Source organism: Oncorhynchus mykiss, chromosome 7, assembly GCF_057628025.1.
Source record: "Oncorhynchus mykiss isolate SJ-2025 chromosome 7, ASM5762802v1, whole genome shotgun sequence".
Classification (NCBI taxonomy): Eukaryota; Metazoa; Chordata; class Actinopteri; order Salmoniformes; family Salmonidae; genus Oncorhynchus; species Oncorhynchus mykiss.
This window is the reverse complement of record NC_143028.1, coordinates 53556545-53571797: the sequence shown is the minus strand read 5'-3', so window position 1 is coordinate 53571797 and position 15253 is coordinate 53556545. Positions and strand designations below refer to the sequence as shown.

The 15253-nt window shown below is 42.0% G+C and overlaps 1 protein-coding gene across 1 annotated transcript; it reads left to right on the top strand.

Moving 5' to 3' along the window:
• Positions 1-609: 609 nt before the first annotated feature.
• On the top strand, positions 610-14827 carry LOC110528101 (integrin beta-7). The gene is made up of 15 exons (XM_021609919.3): positions 610-972; positions 1244-1323; positions 5389-5584; positions 5783-5953; positions 6088-6329; positions 7013-7168; positions 7304-7399; positions 7551-7640; positions 8165-8311; positions 10145-10347; positions 10734-10960; positions 11091-11298; positions 11472-11665; positions 11934-12094; positions 12423-14827. Exons 1-15 carry the CDS (start codon positions 909-911, stop codon positions 12489-12491), a joined length of 2304 nt encoding a protein of 767 aa, XP_021465594.3. The 5' UTR covers positions 610-908; the 3' UTR covers positions 12492-14827.
• Positions 14828-15253: the final 426 nt, after the last annotated feature.

Genomic DNA, 15253 nt, shown 5'->3' with positions numbered 1-15253 from the left:
GCATGGTTACACGTGGTCTGCGGTTGTGAGACCAGTTGAACGTACTGCCAAATTCTCTAAAATGACGTTGGAGGCGTTTTATGGTAGAGAAATTAACATTATTTATCTGGCAACAGCTTTGGTGGACATTCCTGCAGTTGGCATGGCAATTGCATGCTCCCTCAAAACTTGAGACATCTGTGGCATTGTGTTGTGTGACAAAACTGTACATTTTAGAGTGGGCTTTTATTGCCCCCAGCACAAGGTGCACCTGTGTAATGATCATGCTGTTTAATCAGCTTCTTGATATACCACCCCTGTCAGGTGGATGGATTATCTTGGAAAAGGATAAATGCTCACTAACAGGAATGTAAACACATTTGTGCAACAAATTTGAGATAAATAAGCTTTTTATGGAAAATATCTGCAGACTTTTATTTCAGCTCATGAAACATGAGACTAACACTTTACATGTTGCATTTATATTTTTGTTCAGTATGTGTTTGTAAATGTAAGAGTGATATTCAAATCACTATAATTCTTTGATCCTATCATGTGAGATCATACCAATATAGGAACTTCAGGGGAACGTTTCTGAAGTAGAAATAAGGTTTGGTTTAGCTTTGAGTTTCATTTCTCACATGAAGGAGATTGGAGAAAGCCTCTGGTTTCAAACTAGTGACTCAGAATTGGTTGTGTGTTATTTTTCTTATTTCCAAGAGCACCGACTACAGAAACTTCCGAAAATGAAGTATGTAGGTGGTAGGTGGTTGACAATTTGTGAGAACTCAAGGGGAAATGGCTTGTCTGTTGAGTTCTGTCTGCCTCCTGCTTCCGTCTTCTCACAACTCACTTGATTTTTTCTATCCAGGAGAAGTCCCTAATCCTCTCTGTCTGTCTATTTCTCATTCCATCGCTATCCTCAGGCAATGGTTGGCTTCTTTTTATTAGGAACCTTTATTTTGTACTGTGTGGGACAGATCCAAATTCAAGGTAAGTCTCATCTACAACTACTAGTCAGGGTTGGGGGTATCCCATTTATTTTGAATTGAAGTGTAATTTAAAGTGTAATTTAAAATGTAGAATTTGAAGTGTAATTAGGATTTTGCAATTGTTGAATTAGAATTCACTTTCTGAATTGACAAGGCAGACATGGGTAATGGCAGCTCCGTTATGAGAGCCAACACAATCTCCTCAATCTCTGCTGTGTGTCTGAAAGAGTCAGGGGTAATTAAATATTTCACTGTTTTGTTTGGTGTGTCAGGGATCCCCCAAATATGTGTGTCCCAGCCCTCATGTTCAGCCTGCCTGAGGAGCCCTGGATGTGCTTGGTGCAAACACAAGGTCAGCGTTATCATGTATTAACTAGCTTGCTGCTGCTGCCTGTATTTGTTTAAAACTGTATCATGTTTTATCCTTGAGTTTTGCTATACTTTCTCTACTCTTAATTCTTGAACTCAATGGCCTTTGAATGCTTTGTGAGTTGACTTACAACATGTAGGGACAATGACATTAGGGCCACTGTAGGAGCTACTTACAATAGGAGCCGACATACTATAGGTCTTCATTGCGGTCTGAATGGTAATATCCTTGTGCATATTTGGTGAGATCTTAGACAATGATGTCCCATCAAGCTCATGTAAGATAATATATATCTTATTTTTTCAACATGTTCAACAGCTTCTACAGTTTGGCAGACATTTTGCTAACAGTTCCGGGTTGAATTATACAGGACCTTTTATATTTAGCGGTGGAAGAGGTCACGTAACGTGTCAAAATAACAACTCTTTACCTCCTGATGATAAGAGGTGTGAGAGGTTGACTGAAAGACAGTTAGGTCAAGTGAATGTTTCAATTCCTCCTTCACATTGTTATACATTGAAAGAAAAAGGCTATAGGTATCCTCAGCCATTTATACTATTTATACATTTATCAAATGACTGAAGTATTTATTTTTATTTTATTTTTTATTTCACCTTTATTTAACCAGGTAGGCTAGTTGAGAACAAGTTCTCATTTGCAACTGCGACCTGGCCAAGATAAAGCATAGCAGTGTGAACAGACAACACAGAGTTATACATGGAGTAAACAATTAACAAGTCAATAACACAGTAGAAAAAAAGAGAGTCTATATATACATTTTGTGCAAAAGGCATGAGGAGGTAGGCAAATAATTACAATTTTGCAGATTAACACTGGAGTGATAAATGATCAGATGGTCATGTACAGGTAGAGATATTGGTGTGCAAAAGAGCAGAAAAGTAAATATAAACAGCATGGGGATGAGGTAGGTAAAATTGGGTGGGCTATTTACCGATAGACTATATACAGCTGCAGCGATCGGTTAGCTGCTCAGATAGCAGATGTTTGAAGTTGGTGAGGGAGATAAAAGTCTCCAACTTCAGCGATTTTTGCAATTCGTTCCAGTCACAGGCAGCAGAGAACTGGAACGAAAGGCGGCCAAATGAGGTGTTGGCTTTAGGGATGATCAGTGAGATACACCTGCTGGAGCGCGTGCTACAGGTGGGTGTTGCCATCGTGACCAGTGAACTGAGATAAGGCGGAGCTTTACCTAGCATGGACTTGTAGATGACCTGGAGCCAGTGGGTCTGGCGACAAATATGTAGTGAGGGCCAGCCGACTAGAGCGTACAGGTCGCAGTGGTGGGTGGTATAAGGTGCTTTAGTAACAAAACGGATGGCACTGTGATAAACTGCATCCAGTTTGCTGAGTAGAGTATTGAAAGCTATTTTGTAGATGACATCACCGAAGTCGAGGATCGGTAGGATAGTCAGTTTTACTGGGGTAAGTTTGGCGGCGTGAGTGAAGGAGGCTTTGTTGCGGAATAGAAAGCCGACTCTAGATTTGATTTTAGATTGGAGATGTTTGATATGAGTCTGGAAGGAGAGTTTACAGTCTAGTCAGACACCTAGGTACTTATAGATGTCCACATATTCTAGGTCGGAACCATCCAGGGTGGTGATGCTAGTCGGGCGTGCGGGTGCAGGCAGCGAACGGTTGAAAAGCATGCATTTGGTTTTACTAGTGTTTAAGAGCAGATGGAGGCAACGGAAGGAGTGTTGTATGGCATTGAAGCTCGTTTGGAGGTTAGATAGCACAGTGTCTAAGGACGGGCCGGAAGTATACAGAATGCTGTCATCTGCGTAGAGGTGGATCAGGGAACGCCCGCAGCAAGAGCAACATCATTGATATATACAGAGAAAAGAGTCAGCCCGAGAATTGAACCCTGTGGCACCCCCATAGAGACTGCCAGAGGACCGGACAGCATGCCCTCCAATTTGACATGCTGAACTCTGTCTGCAAAGTAGTTGGTGAACCAGGCAAGGCAGTCATCAGAAAAACCGAGGCTACTGAGTCTGCCGATAAGAATATGGTGATTGACAGAGTCGAAAGCCCTGGCAAGGTCGATGAAGACGGCTGCACAGTACTGTCTTTTATCGATGGCGGTTATGATATCGTTTAGTACCTTGAGCGTCGCTGAGGTGCACCCGTGACCGGCTCGGAAACAAGATTGCACAGCGGAGAAGGTACGGTGGGATTCGAGATGGTCAGTGACCTGTTTGTTGATTTGGCTTTCGAAGACCTTAGATAGGTCTGTAGCAGTTTGGGTCCAGGGTGTCTCCCCCTTTGAAGAGGGGGATGACTACGGCAGCTTTCCAATCCTTGGGGATCTCAGACGCTATGAAAGAGAGGTTGAACAGGCTGGTAATAGGGGTTGCGACAATGGCGGCGGAAAGTTTCAGAAATAGAGGGTCCAGATTGTCAAGCCCAGCTGATTTGTACGGGTCCAGGTTTTGCAGCTTTTTCAGAACATCTGCTATCTGGATTTGGGTAAAGGAGAACCTGGAGAGGCTTGGGCGAGTAGCTGCGGGGGGGGGGAGCTGTTGGCCGAGGTTGGGGTAGCCAGGAGGAAGGCATGGCCAGCCATTGAGAAATGCTTGTTGAAGTTTTCGATCATCATGGATTTATCGGTGGTGACCATGATACCTAGCCTCAGTGCAGTGGGCAGCTGGGAGGAGGTGCTCTTGTTCTCCATGGACTTCACAGTGTCCCAGAACTTTTTGGAGTTAGAGCTACAGGATGCAAATTTCTGCCTGAAGAAGCTGGCCTTTGCTTTCCTGACTGACTGCGTGTATTGGTTCCTGACTTCCCTGAACAGTTGCATATCGCGGGGACTATTTGATGCTATTGCAGTCCACCACAGGATGTTTTTGTGCTGGTCGAGGGCAGTCAGGTCTGGAGTGAACCAAGGGCTATATCTGTTCTTAGTTCTGCATTTTTTGAACGGAGCATGCTCATCTAAAATGGTGAGGAAGTTACTTTTAAAGAAGGACCAGGCATCCTCAACTGACAGGATGAGGTCAATATCCTTCCAGGATACCCGGGCCAGGTCGATTAGAAAGGCCTGCTCACAGAAGTGTTTTAGGGAGCGTTTGACAGTGATGAGGGGTGGTCGTTTGACTGCGGATCCGTAGCGGATACATTATCCCACTGGGCACAGACGTCAGTTCAACATATTGTTTTGATTTACATTTGGTTGAGTTGTCAGCTAACGTGAATGCAATGTGAAATCAACGAAACATTTTACCATGTCATTGGATTTAGGTTCAAAGTTGGGTGAAAAAAAATATTAAATGCACTTACGCTGATGACTATGCAAACCCAATTAGTTTTCCACGTTGATTCAACGTCATCACATAGATTTTTGGGGTTGAAATGACATGGAACAATATTCATTCAACCAGTTTTTGACCAGTGGGATGGGACTGTATAACCCTTTTGGATCCAGGTAAAAAAAAACTTTGGGTTCTGTTTAGAACTGTTTGCACGTAGGGTTCTACATGGAACACAAAATAGTTTTACCTGGAACCAAAAAGGGTCGATATTTTAATTGTGTATTGTGCTGCTGCAGCTCTCTGTGATTTCTTATGACAGCGTCATGCTACTGGTGTCAGACTCACTTCCGTCTTTCTATTTCCACGTTCATCTCCTGCACATTTTACTTTCAATACTTTAAATTAGCTCTATTTTTTTCTCTGTGTCATTTTGTTGTTGACTGCTTTTTTTCTACATGAATCAAGATATTCAAATGTTTGTTGGCTTTTGACTTCTTCTCTGTCATTTCTCCTTGCAATCTAACCCTTTCTCGGTCTAATCTATAGGTCCTATGTATCATAATCACATGTCCCATATATGTTTAAAAATAAAAACAATGTTTTTGTGTAAGAATTCTAAGCCTAAAACAGAGATGTAACCCCATCTGTTTAACTGACAAGAGGCAGGCCCACATGATAACCTGGCACCCCACTGGTATGAGTCAGTGTTTTATTGTCTATATCATTAGTCCAACACACTGAACTAAGACCATAATACCTATCCTCCTGACAGGATTACCTGAAGTCTGGGGAGTCCACTGAGCGGAGGTGTGACACTGCTGAGTCTCTGAGGACCAGAGGCTGTGAGCAGACAGACATCATCAACCCCCAATCAGAACTGGTCTTCCTAAAGAACAATGAGCTCAGCAGCGACCCAGACAATGTGGTCCAGCTTAAGCCACAAAACCTCCTCTTCAAACTCAGAGTCGGTGAGAATTATATGACTCGTACACAGCAGCTGCTCAGTATTTCTCAGTGAACAAGCAAGGACAGGTCCAAATCTGAAATTCTTTGTGGTGCTTTATTGATCCTTTATTAAGGAGTGTGAAGTACTAGACATAACAGTACTAGTCTCCTATTGATGCATGCTTTGCCACAACTGTACTAACTGACCCGTCTGGTTTCAGGAGTCCCTCAGACCTTCAGTGTGTCATTCAAGAGAGCCGAGGGCTACCCCATAGACCTGTACTACCTAATGGACCTGTCCTTCTCCATGAGGGACGACCTGGACACCATCAAGAATCTGGGCCAGGAAATCCTCTCTACGCTAAAAAACGTCACCAATAAGGTCCGCATAGGTGAGTGCTGAGGAGACAGACTTTTGCAGAAGTAAGGATTTCAAGTTAGGATTTAATCAACTGTGTGTAGTCATCTGACTATGCCACCTATCCTCATTTTGTCCATCTCCATCCCTCGCCTCTCTCCCTATCAGGCTTTGGCTCATTTGTGGACAAGGTGGCTCTGCCGTATGTCAGCCAGGTTAAGGACAAGAAGAACAACCCCTGCCCCAGCCGCCTGTACACCTGTCAACCTGCCTTCAGCTTCCAGAACATTCTGGGACTAACCCAAGACGTGGCTGAGTTCAAGACCAGGGTCAGCAACCAGATCATCTCTGGAAACCTGGACTCCCCCGAGTCTGGCTTTGACGCCATCATGCAGGCAGCTGTCTGCCAGGTAGGACTGTCATACATGACCAAACACAGTTACCTCTGTATAGAGGCTAGGATGTCTACAACCAATGCGGTCTCAGAGCATTTAGTAGTAAATCCGAGACATTCCATTTTGTATGATATGTTACGAATTGCAATTCAAATGATATGTTACGAATTGCAATTCATACGATATCTTACGAATTTGCAAAGTGTACGATATGCTACGAATTTTCAAAACGTATCATATGTTACAAATTCCATTTTGTTGTGGCTAATGTTAGCTAGGGATGGCTAGCTAGGTGGCTAACGTTAGCTAGGTTAGGGGTTGGGGGTTAAGGTTAGGGTTAGGATTTAGCTAAAATGATTAGGGGAAGGGTTAGCTAACATGCTAAGTAGTTGCAAAGTCTAAAAAGTAGGAAGTAGTTGCAAAGTTACTAAAATGCTGAAATTGTCCGTAATGAGATTCATATATACGCCCACCCATCCACTCCGACCAACCACCCTCCTTTCGTTTTTGCCTTAAGTAACCTTCCGTCTTGCGAAATCATACCAAACGTTACATATCATATTAATGTGAATGCCCCGGATTTACATTTACTATGTTACGTTTAGTCGAGGAGACCAGTCTGCTACAACGTATGTCTACAATGTCCATTTCTATTTCTCTCCCTTTCTCTCTCTCCCTCTCTCCCTCCCTCCCTCCAGGGTGTGATTGGTTGGAACAATGTCACCCGGATCCTGGTTTACACGTCAGATGACACCTTCCACATTGCCGGGGACGGCAGGCTGGCTGGGATATTCGAACCTAATGATGGGAAGTGTCATCTCAATGGCAGCGGCTTCTACGATGGCACTAAATATGTGAGTTATCAACAGAGGGGTGGGATGATCAACACTTAGAAGAAGTGAGCTTGTTTCAGTGACATTTGTTGTGGAAGAGCTGGGCAACTACGACACCTTTCTGTGGTTATTTAATCCACTTCCTATGTGTCTAAGGACTACCCATCGGTTGGCCAGCTCGCCAGGGTCCTGGCAGCCAATAACATCCAGCTCATCTTTGCTGTCACCGAGGACAGTGTTGCTGCCTACAAGGTCAGGACTGATAGGAGAGATAGTTTGTTAAAGCAAATTTCAAAAGTTCACAAAATGTTTAACCTCTGTATTTCTACCTTCACCCCGTCTCTCTCTATTGTGCCCATACCTAAACAAACACACATATACACACACACACACACTTTTCTAGGCATTGAGTAAACTAATCCCTCAGTCAGTGCTGGGAGTCCTGAAGAATGACTCCAGCAACGTGGTCCAGCTCATCTTAGAGGCCTACAGTGTGAGTATCTCAACGGTCTCAAGCCTAGAACACAGTTGACAATAATTAGTGCCAAGCTCCTGCAAAATTGTGAAATACTTCAATGGCAAAAGGCTGCAATGACCAATAAAATGCATATTCAAAAGAGGACATAAAATCATGTCTGTGGTTATGGCCATGACTCACACAGCAGACTAAAATAGTGGAACCAGCTCCCATACGTATTTTCACTGGAATCCCTGGCCTCATGGTTAGCTAGTGACGGATATAGTGTGTGCTATGCTCTCACAAGTAGAAAAATATACTGGCAAATTATGTGTCAATCTTCCTAGTGGTAAAGTTAAGGTTTCATACATGATAGACCTACATTTCTCTAGGTATTTAAGACATTTAGGCCTAGAGAAATATAAACTACTTTTGAAATGTATTACTTACAAACAAACGTATCACTGTGGCTTTGCAATGAAATTCCATTCATTGGACACATAGACAAACATGTAAAATCATCAACTCTCCTATCTATAGCAATGCATATCTGTTCACAGAACCTGTCCTCCACTATCTTATTGGAGCACCATGGAGCCCCCTCAGGTCTGGATGTGACCTACAGATCCCACTGCACCCCTGCAGAAGGGGACAACACCCTGTGGCAGAGGAGGGGCGAGTGCATGAACGTCAAGCTCAACCAGCAGGTCTGGCACAAAGCAGGGGTGGAGGGCAAAAACAAGATTTGAACAAGGAAAGCAAGGCTCATGTCTTTAATGGATTTAGTCATGTAATATATGTACAGTGCCTTGCGAAAGTATTCGGCCCCCTTGAACTTTGTGACCTTTTGCCACATTTCAGGCTTCAAACATAAAGATATAAAACTGTATTTTTTTGTGAAGAATCAACAACAAGTGGGACACAATCATGAAGTGGAACGACATTTATTGGATATTTCAAACTTTTTTAACAAATCAAAAACTGAAAAATTGGGCGTGCAAAATTATTCAGCCCCTTTACTTTCAGTGCAGTAAACTCTCTCCAGAAGTTCAGTGAGGATCTCTGAATGATCCAATGTTGACCTAAATGACTAATGATGATAAATACAATCCACCTGTGTGTAATCAAGTCTCCGTATAAATGCACCTGCACTGTGATAGTCTCAGAGGTCCGTTAAAAGCGCAGAGAGCATCATGAAGAACAAGGAACACACCAGGCAGGTCCGAGATACTGTTGTGAAGAAGTTTAAAGCCGGATTTGGATACAAAAAGATTTCCCAAGCTTTAAACATCCCAAGGAGCACTGTGCAAGCGATAATATTGAAATGGAAGGAGTATCAGACCACTGCAAATCTACCAAGACCTGGCCGTCCCTCTAAACTTTCAGCTCATACAAGGAGAAGACTGATCAGAGATGCAGCCAAGAGGCCCATGATCACTCTGGATGAACTGCAGAGATCTACAGCTGAGGTGGGAGACTCTGTCCATAGGACAACAATCAGTCGTATATTGCACAAATCTGGCCTTTATGGAAGAGTGGCAAGAAGAAAGCCATTTCTTAAAGATATCCATAAAAAGTGTTGTTTAAAGTTTGCCACAAGCCACCTGGGAGACACACCAAACATGCGGAAGAAGGTGCTCTGGTCAGATGAAACCAAAATTGAACGTTTTGGCAACAATGCAAAACGTTATGTTTGGCGTAAAAGCAACACACCATCCCCACTGTCAAACATGGTGGTGGCAGCATCATGGTTTGGGCCTGCTTTTCTTCAGCAGGGACAGGGAAGATGGTTAAAATTGATGGGAAGATGGATGGAGCCAAATACAGGACCATTCTGGAAGAAAACCTGATGGAGTCTGCAAAAGACCTGAGACTGGGACGGAGATTTGTCTTCCAACAAGACAATGATCCAAAACATAAAGCAAAATCTACAATGGAATGGTTCAAAAATAAACATATCCAGGTGTTAGAATGGCCAAGTCAAAGTCCAGACCTGAATCCAATCGAGAATCTGTGGAAAGAACTGAAAACTGCTGTTCACAAATGCTCTCCATCCAACCTCACTGAGCTCGAGCTGTTTTGCAAGGAGGAATGGGAAAAAAATGTCAGTCTCTCGATGTGCAAAACTGATAGAGACATACCCCAAGCGACTTACAGCTGTAATCGCAGCAAAAGGTGGCGCTACAAAGTATTAACTTAAGGGGGCTGAATAATTTTGCACGCCCAATTTTTCAGTTTTTGATTTGTTAAAAAAGTTTGAAATATCCAATAAATGTCGTTCCACTTCATGATTGTGTCCCACTTGTTGTTGATTCTTCACAAAAAAATACAGTTTTATATCTTTATGTTTGAAGCCTGAAATGTGGCAAAGTTCAAGGGGGCCGAATACTTTCGCACTGTAGTTATGTAATAGTTGTTCACTTGAAATCAATGGCAGAAAACAACAAAACCAGCATACACTGGGTTTATTTAATGGTATACTGCATAGGACTTGTGTTACAGACCAATTTATTGTGTATTATCCTCTCCATTGCACCCAGGTTGACTTCACAGTGAGTCTGAATATTTCAATGTCTGAAGGAGAATGTCTGAAGGAGAAGAAGCAGTTTTTCCTCAAACTGCAGGGCATCAGCGAGACCCTGAAGGTCTCCGTGGAAACCCTGTGTGACTGTGACTGCCATGACAGAGAACAGCAGTCCACACACTGCAATGAAAAGGGAACGCTCAACTGCGGAATCTGCAGGCAAGTCTGCAGGCGAGAACTCACAGCACCTCCTGGTTGGTGAGATAGAGAACTGTGCTTACAAATTGCACACAGTAAGGGAAACAGCTGCAGACTGCAGTTTGACTGTTACCACATAGCAGTAAACAAGTTTCTATAGTTAAAGAAATGTATCAAATATAAAAGTTCTCAGAATCAAAACTTGTGGGGATTCAAGTTAATAGTTTTCCATTGTTACAGTGATTAAAGTGTTTTTGAGGTACTGATGAGTAGGGCTAGAAGTCTTCCCTGATTACGTGACCTGACCAGAAAAAAACTCCTAGCCCAAATTAAGTCCCAGCATGTCCCGTTTTTTGTTGCTTTACCCAATTTTTTTCATTGTTTTTGTAAAATACTGTGCCCTTTAGCTGTGACGAGGATCATCTGGGTCAAAGGTGTGAGTGTCAGCAGCCTAAGGACATGATCTCTGCCGACTCTATGGACACAACATGTCGCCAGGACAGCTCCCCGCTGCTATGTAGCGGGCACGGGAGCTGTGAGTGTGGCATATGTGTGTGCCAGGGCACCCACCGTGGGGATTTCTGCCAATGTGATGACAACAGCTGTGACCGCCACAACAACATGCTCTGCAGTGGTGAGTAAACTAAAACAGTTAGTTCAGGCCATGCATTTTGATTGGTTAAGAATGTGTTCCTTATAGCTGCACCTTATTGGAGCCCATTTTTCAGCTGTGTTTGACAACGTTTGCCGCCTGTCTCCTGCAGGTAATGGGCAGTGTGACTGTGGAACATGTAAGTGTCATGCCAACTACACAGGCTCTGCGTGTGACTGTTCCACCCTCACCGACCAGTGCAGGACTGCTGGGAAGCTGTGCAATGGCCAGGGAACATGCCAGTGTAACCAGTGCCAGTGCAACAATGACTTCTTTGGCATGAGCTGCTCAAAGATTGCTAATGCATGCGCAAAATTCCTGTGAGTACAAGAAAATAACTTAGTCATTTTGGATTGAGTTTCCAGGTTGCTAAAGTTTAGTACTTCAATTGTGACCTTACAGGAACACTTTACATTACAATAATGCAGTGTCTGTGTGTGTGCCTGTGTACCTTCAGTATGTCTGTTAACCTGTCTTTGTGTAACATTTCCAGGGCCTGTGTGACGTGTGAATTGGCCAATAAGGAAAGTGACGGACTAAAGAGTAACTGTAGCCGACCATGTGGCTCAGTCAAGCCCACTTGGGTTGAGGGACCCCAGGAGTTCCCCTGCAGAGAAGACACCATCTCCTACAAAGTGGAGCTGTTCCCTGACGGCAACATCCTGGTCCTCTACGCAGATCTGCCCCGTGATTATCCTTTATTTTCAAGATTTTAACATGGCTATGTATCCAACTGGCTTACAGTTTTTACCATTTCTATTCTCACTGCTCATTGGAGCAATTAATAATATTGCTAGCTCTTAGGCACACCTAAAAAAGATCACTCCTATGACATCCTTATTCTGCGTATATGGACCTATTCTGCTATAGTTGTTTGATCAAAGATGCTTTGCGTTAGACAAAAAGTCAGGACTCATGTTCTACTACAAACTCTTCCTCTTCACATCCCTGGCAGGCTCTGTTGACAAGACTTATGTGATCATTGGCAGCTCGGTGTCCAGCATCATCTTCATTGGGATCGCAGTGATCCTCATCAGCTGGCTGATGCTGGAGTTCCACTACCGGAGAGAGTACGCCAGCTTCCTCAAAGCAACGGAGACTGTAGTCTGGAAAAATGTGAGAGAAAGAACAGTATACACATGACAACGAATCACCATGATATGTCAAATAGGCTAGATGTCTCTGCGTTAACTGGTCGTTTCTCATAACCAAATATCTGTCCATTGTTCTCAGTCTCATAGTTTATTGTATGAATAGAATAGTGGATTTCTTTATTATTTGTGAAAGTGTTTGTCCTTCTTATTGTTGTTTTCTCATGTTTTTAAAGCAAATCATCAACTTAAGGAGTCTTTAATGCAAGATTTATAATGTTAAGTGTTGGTTGTTGATAACATGATGCTCGCTCTGTACTAAACTTATCTCTTGTTGGTCCTTTGTGTTTCAGATCGAAAATCCTTTGTTCCAGGACGCCACAACCATAGTTATGAACCCCATACACATTCAAGAGGACTGATCCAAACCCATTCAACTCTGAAGCCAACCAACACTTTAATTCAGGAAAATCTGTTACATACAGTAATAAGCGAAAGCGGGACCATAAACTGATCCTAACTTCTAGAAGAGGAACCGCTTGTTCCTTTATCCACATTAATTGGAAAAATTCAATGAGCCGATTTGTATAATAAATATAAATTTGAAGGGCTAAAATTATAAAATATTAGAATATTGAATCTCCCTAAAGGCTTAAGTCATATAAAAGTTATACTTAAATCATAACTGGTTCTCTAGCAGATTAGTAAGAATGGCTCACCCCTTGTTCAAAAATGGCCTTTTTCCCTTTGTCCAGATTATAACCTCTCACTTTCGGTTATTTTAAAATGAAAACCTCTCCAAAATATCCCTATTTTTGAAACAAGCCGTAGAAAGATGGTTACAATTTCAGTTTCATTTTTCCTACCGAACCACATGACCTTTGGAGGTGTTCAGAACCAGGTTAAGGGCAGAGAAAGCTTGTTGGACACTAAGAAAGCTTTGTTGAGCTTTTAACACATAATCCAAGGAGGGGCCAGTTTAGAATAAAACTGCTTCCTACTGCTTGACCTATGTTGTTGATGTAAATTGTATTAGGGGGAATACAACCATCCCAGCTCTACAGATTTTGCTGCGAAGAGACAGAATCATTAGATAAATTGTTTTGGTACTGCTCATATGTATGTAGCTTGTTTTTGGTTACAAGTTCAGGAATGGCTGAAAAATCACACCATAGTCAATCAATCAATAATATAATACAAATTTTAATCTTTAATTTACCATCTGTAGATACCAATGGCGGTCGGTGCCGTTTAAGATTAGGGAGGACAATATTTTTTTATGAGCATGGTCTTATTTCTAGCCTACGAATGAAAGTTTACAACAGGTCAAGAGAAAAATGTGAGTAATCAAGGTGACAGACAGTGACATAATCAATACCGCCTTGCACACTCTTGCCTGCTTCTAGCTGATCTAGAGTGTAATTATTAGTCCAAAAAGTTGCAAACAAAAGTTTCTATTGGACAAATCCAAGTATGTTTATCCCCAGGTGAAAAACCTTTCCAAGTCAAACCTTCATATCAGAACTGCTAACCGCTACACACATCCTACGTCGTTGTCACCATATTAGCTAATGTCATAGTCAACATGGCTACTAGAACTAATGATTTAGTAAACACGCTACAATCATGCAGTGCAGTGAACAGCAAGCAGTTTAGCAGTTACACTGGGGGGGCCCAGTGGCAATAAATTCATAAAACCGAAAACGTACGTTGCGTTGGAAGAGTTCCCGTGTTGGATATCCTGAACCAGCAAGCTAACATAGCATCCATCTCTGTTTGAGCCAGGTGTTTGAATAGGCTAAATTAGCTAGCTGCCTTAGCTAACTAAGTAAGTGAAAGTGAATATAATACAACTAAATAGAATTATCTCTCTCTCTCTCTCTCTCTTGCTTCTCCTTCATTTTTTGAGAAATGAATTTGTTCAAAACTGTTCAGGTTTTGTATTGAATTCAATGTACCCAGAGGAGGACGGACACTAGCTATAAAATGTACCATGTCCGTAAAATGTTTATAGTATGTTTAAGCTGGAAGTAGAAGTCTAAGTATTGTTATCCATTAGTTTATTCCAATTATGGGTGTGGTGGTAGGGTTAGGGGAGAATAATACATAAGGGCTTTTTATTTATTTATTATTATGCAGCAAACATCAGATACAGCCAGCTCTTTGCATTCCGGCGGAAGTAATTCATTGTCAATGGAGCAGTCCGCAATGCTATGTTGGGGGTGCTGCACTAAGCTGCGGTGAGTTCGATGTACCATATGCTTTCAGTATTTTAAACATGTGCATTGCTTTACTGTATGGTGATACAAACAGAAGTAGGTCTAAACACACAGACTCCAACTAGCAAGCTTTTAGCTAGTTGAAAAGCGAAGCACTTGCGTCAAGTACGGAAAAACAAAACGAATATGCCTCTGGTGGACATCAGGCTTAGAGGAACAAATGACATTGTCATGAGAACATTACAAAATGCTTAGATAGATAAAATGTTCTGAAGCTTGGTATGAAATCTTGTGAAGTGTCATTCCTTTCCAGTTTGTGCACATGGTATTGCATTACATTCAGTTTTTCTTAATGAATTATTTTTGTGTTTTTAAATATAGCTGTGATGTGGGATAATGTTCTTGTTAGTATGTTTCTCAATATTATTACATAAAGTATTCTCTGTACAGTGTATTCATTATATAGGCCTATGTGGCCATTGTCTGTGTCATTGAAATCATATAGTACCGTTTTTAATAATAAATGCCTGGATTGTACCGTATTTGCCCATTATTCTTTTCAAAATTCTTCAAGCTCCATCAAATTACTTGTTGAGTATTGCTAGACGAACATTTTCAAGTCTTACCACAGATTTTCAAGCAGGTTTAAGTCAAAACTGTAACTCGGCCTCTCAGAAACATTCATGGTCTTCTTGGTAAGCAAGTCCAGTGTAGATTTGGCCTTGTGTTTTCCAATCAGATTAAATGAAATTATCATCAAATGTATTTATAAAGCCCTATTTACATCAGCAGATGTTGCAAAGTGCTTATTGTCCTGCTGAAAGGTGACTTCATATCCCAGTGTCTGGTGGAAAGCAGACTGGTTTAGCTCTAGGATTTTGCCTGTGCTTAACTCCATTACACTTATTTTTTATCCTTAAAATCTCCCCAGTCCTTAACAATTACAAGCATACCCATAACATATC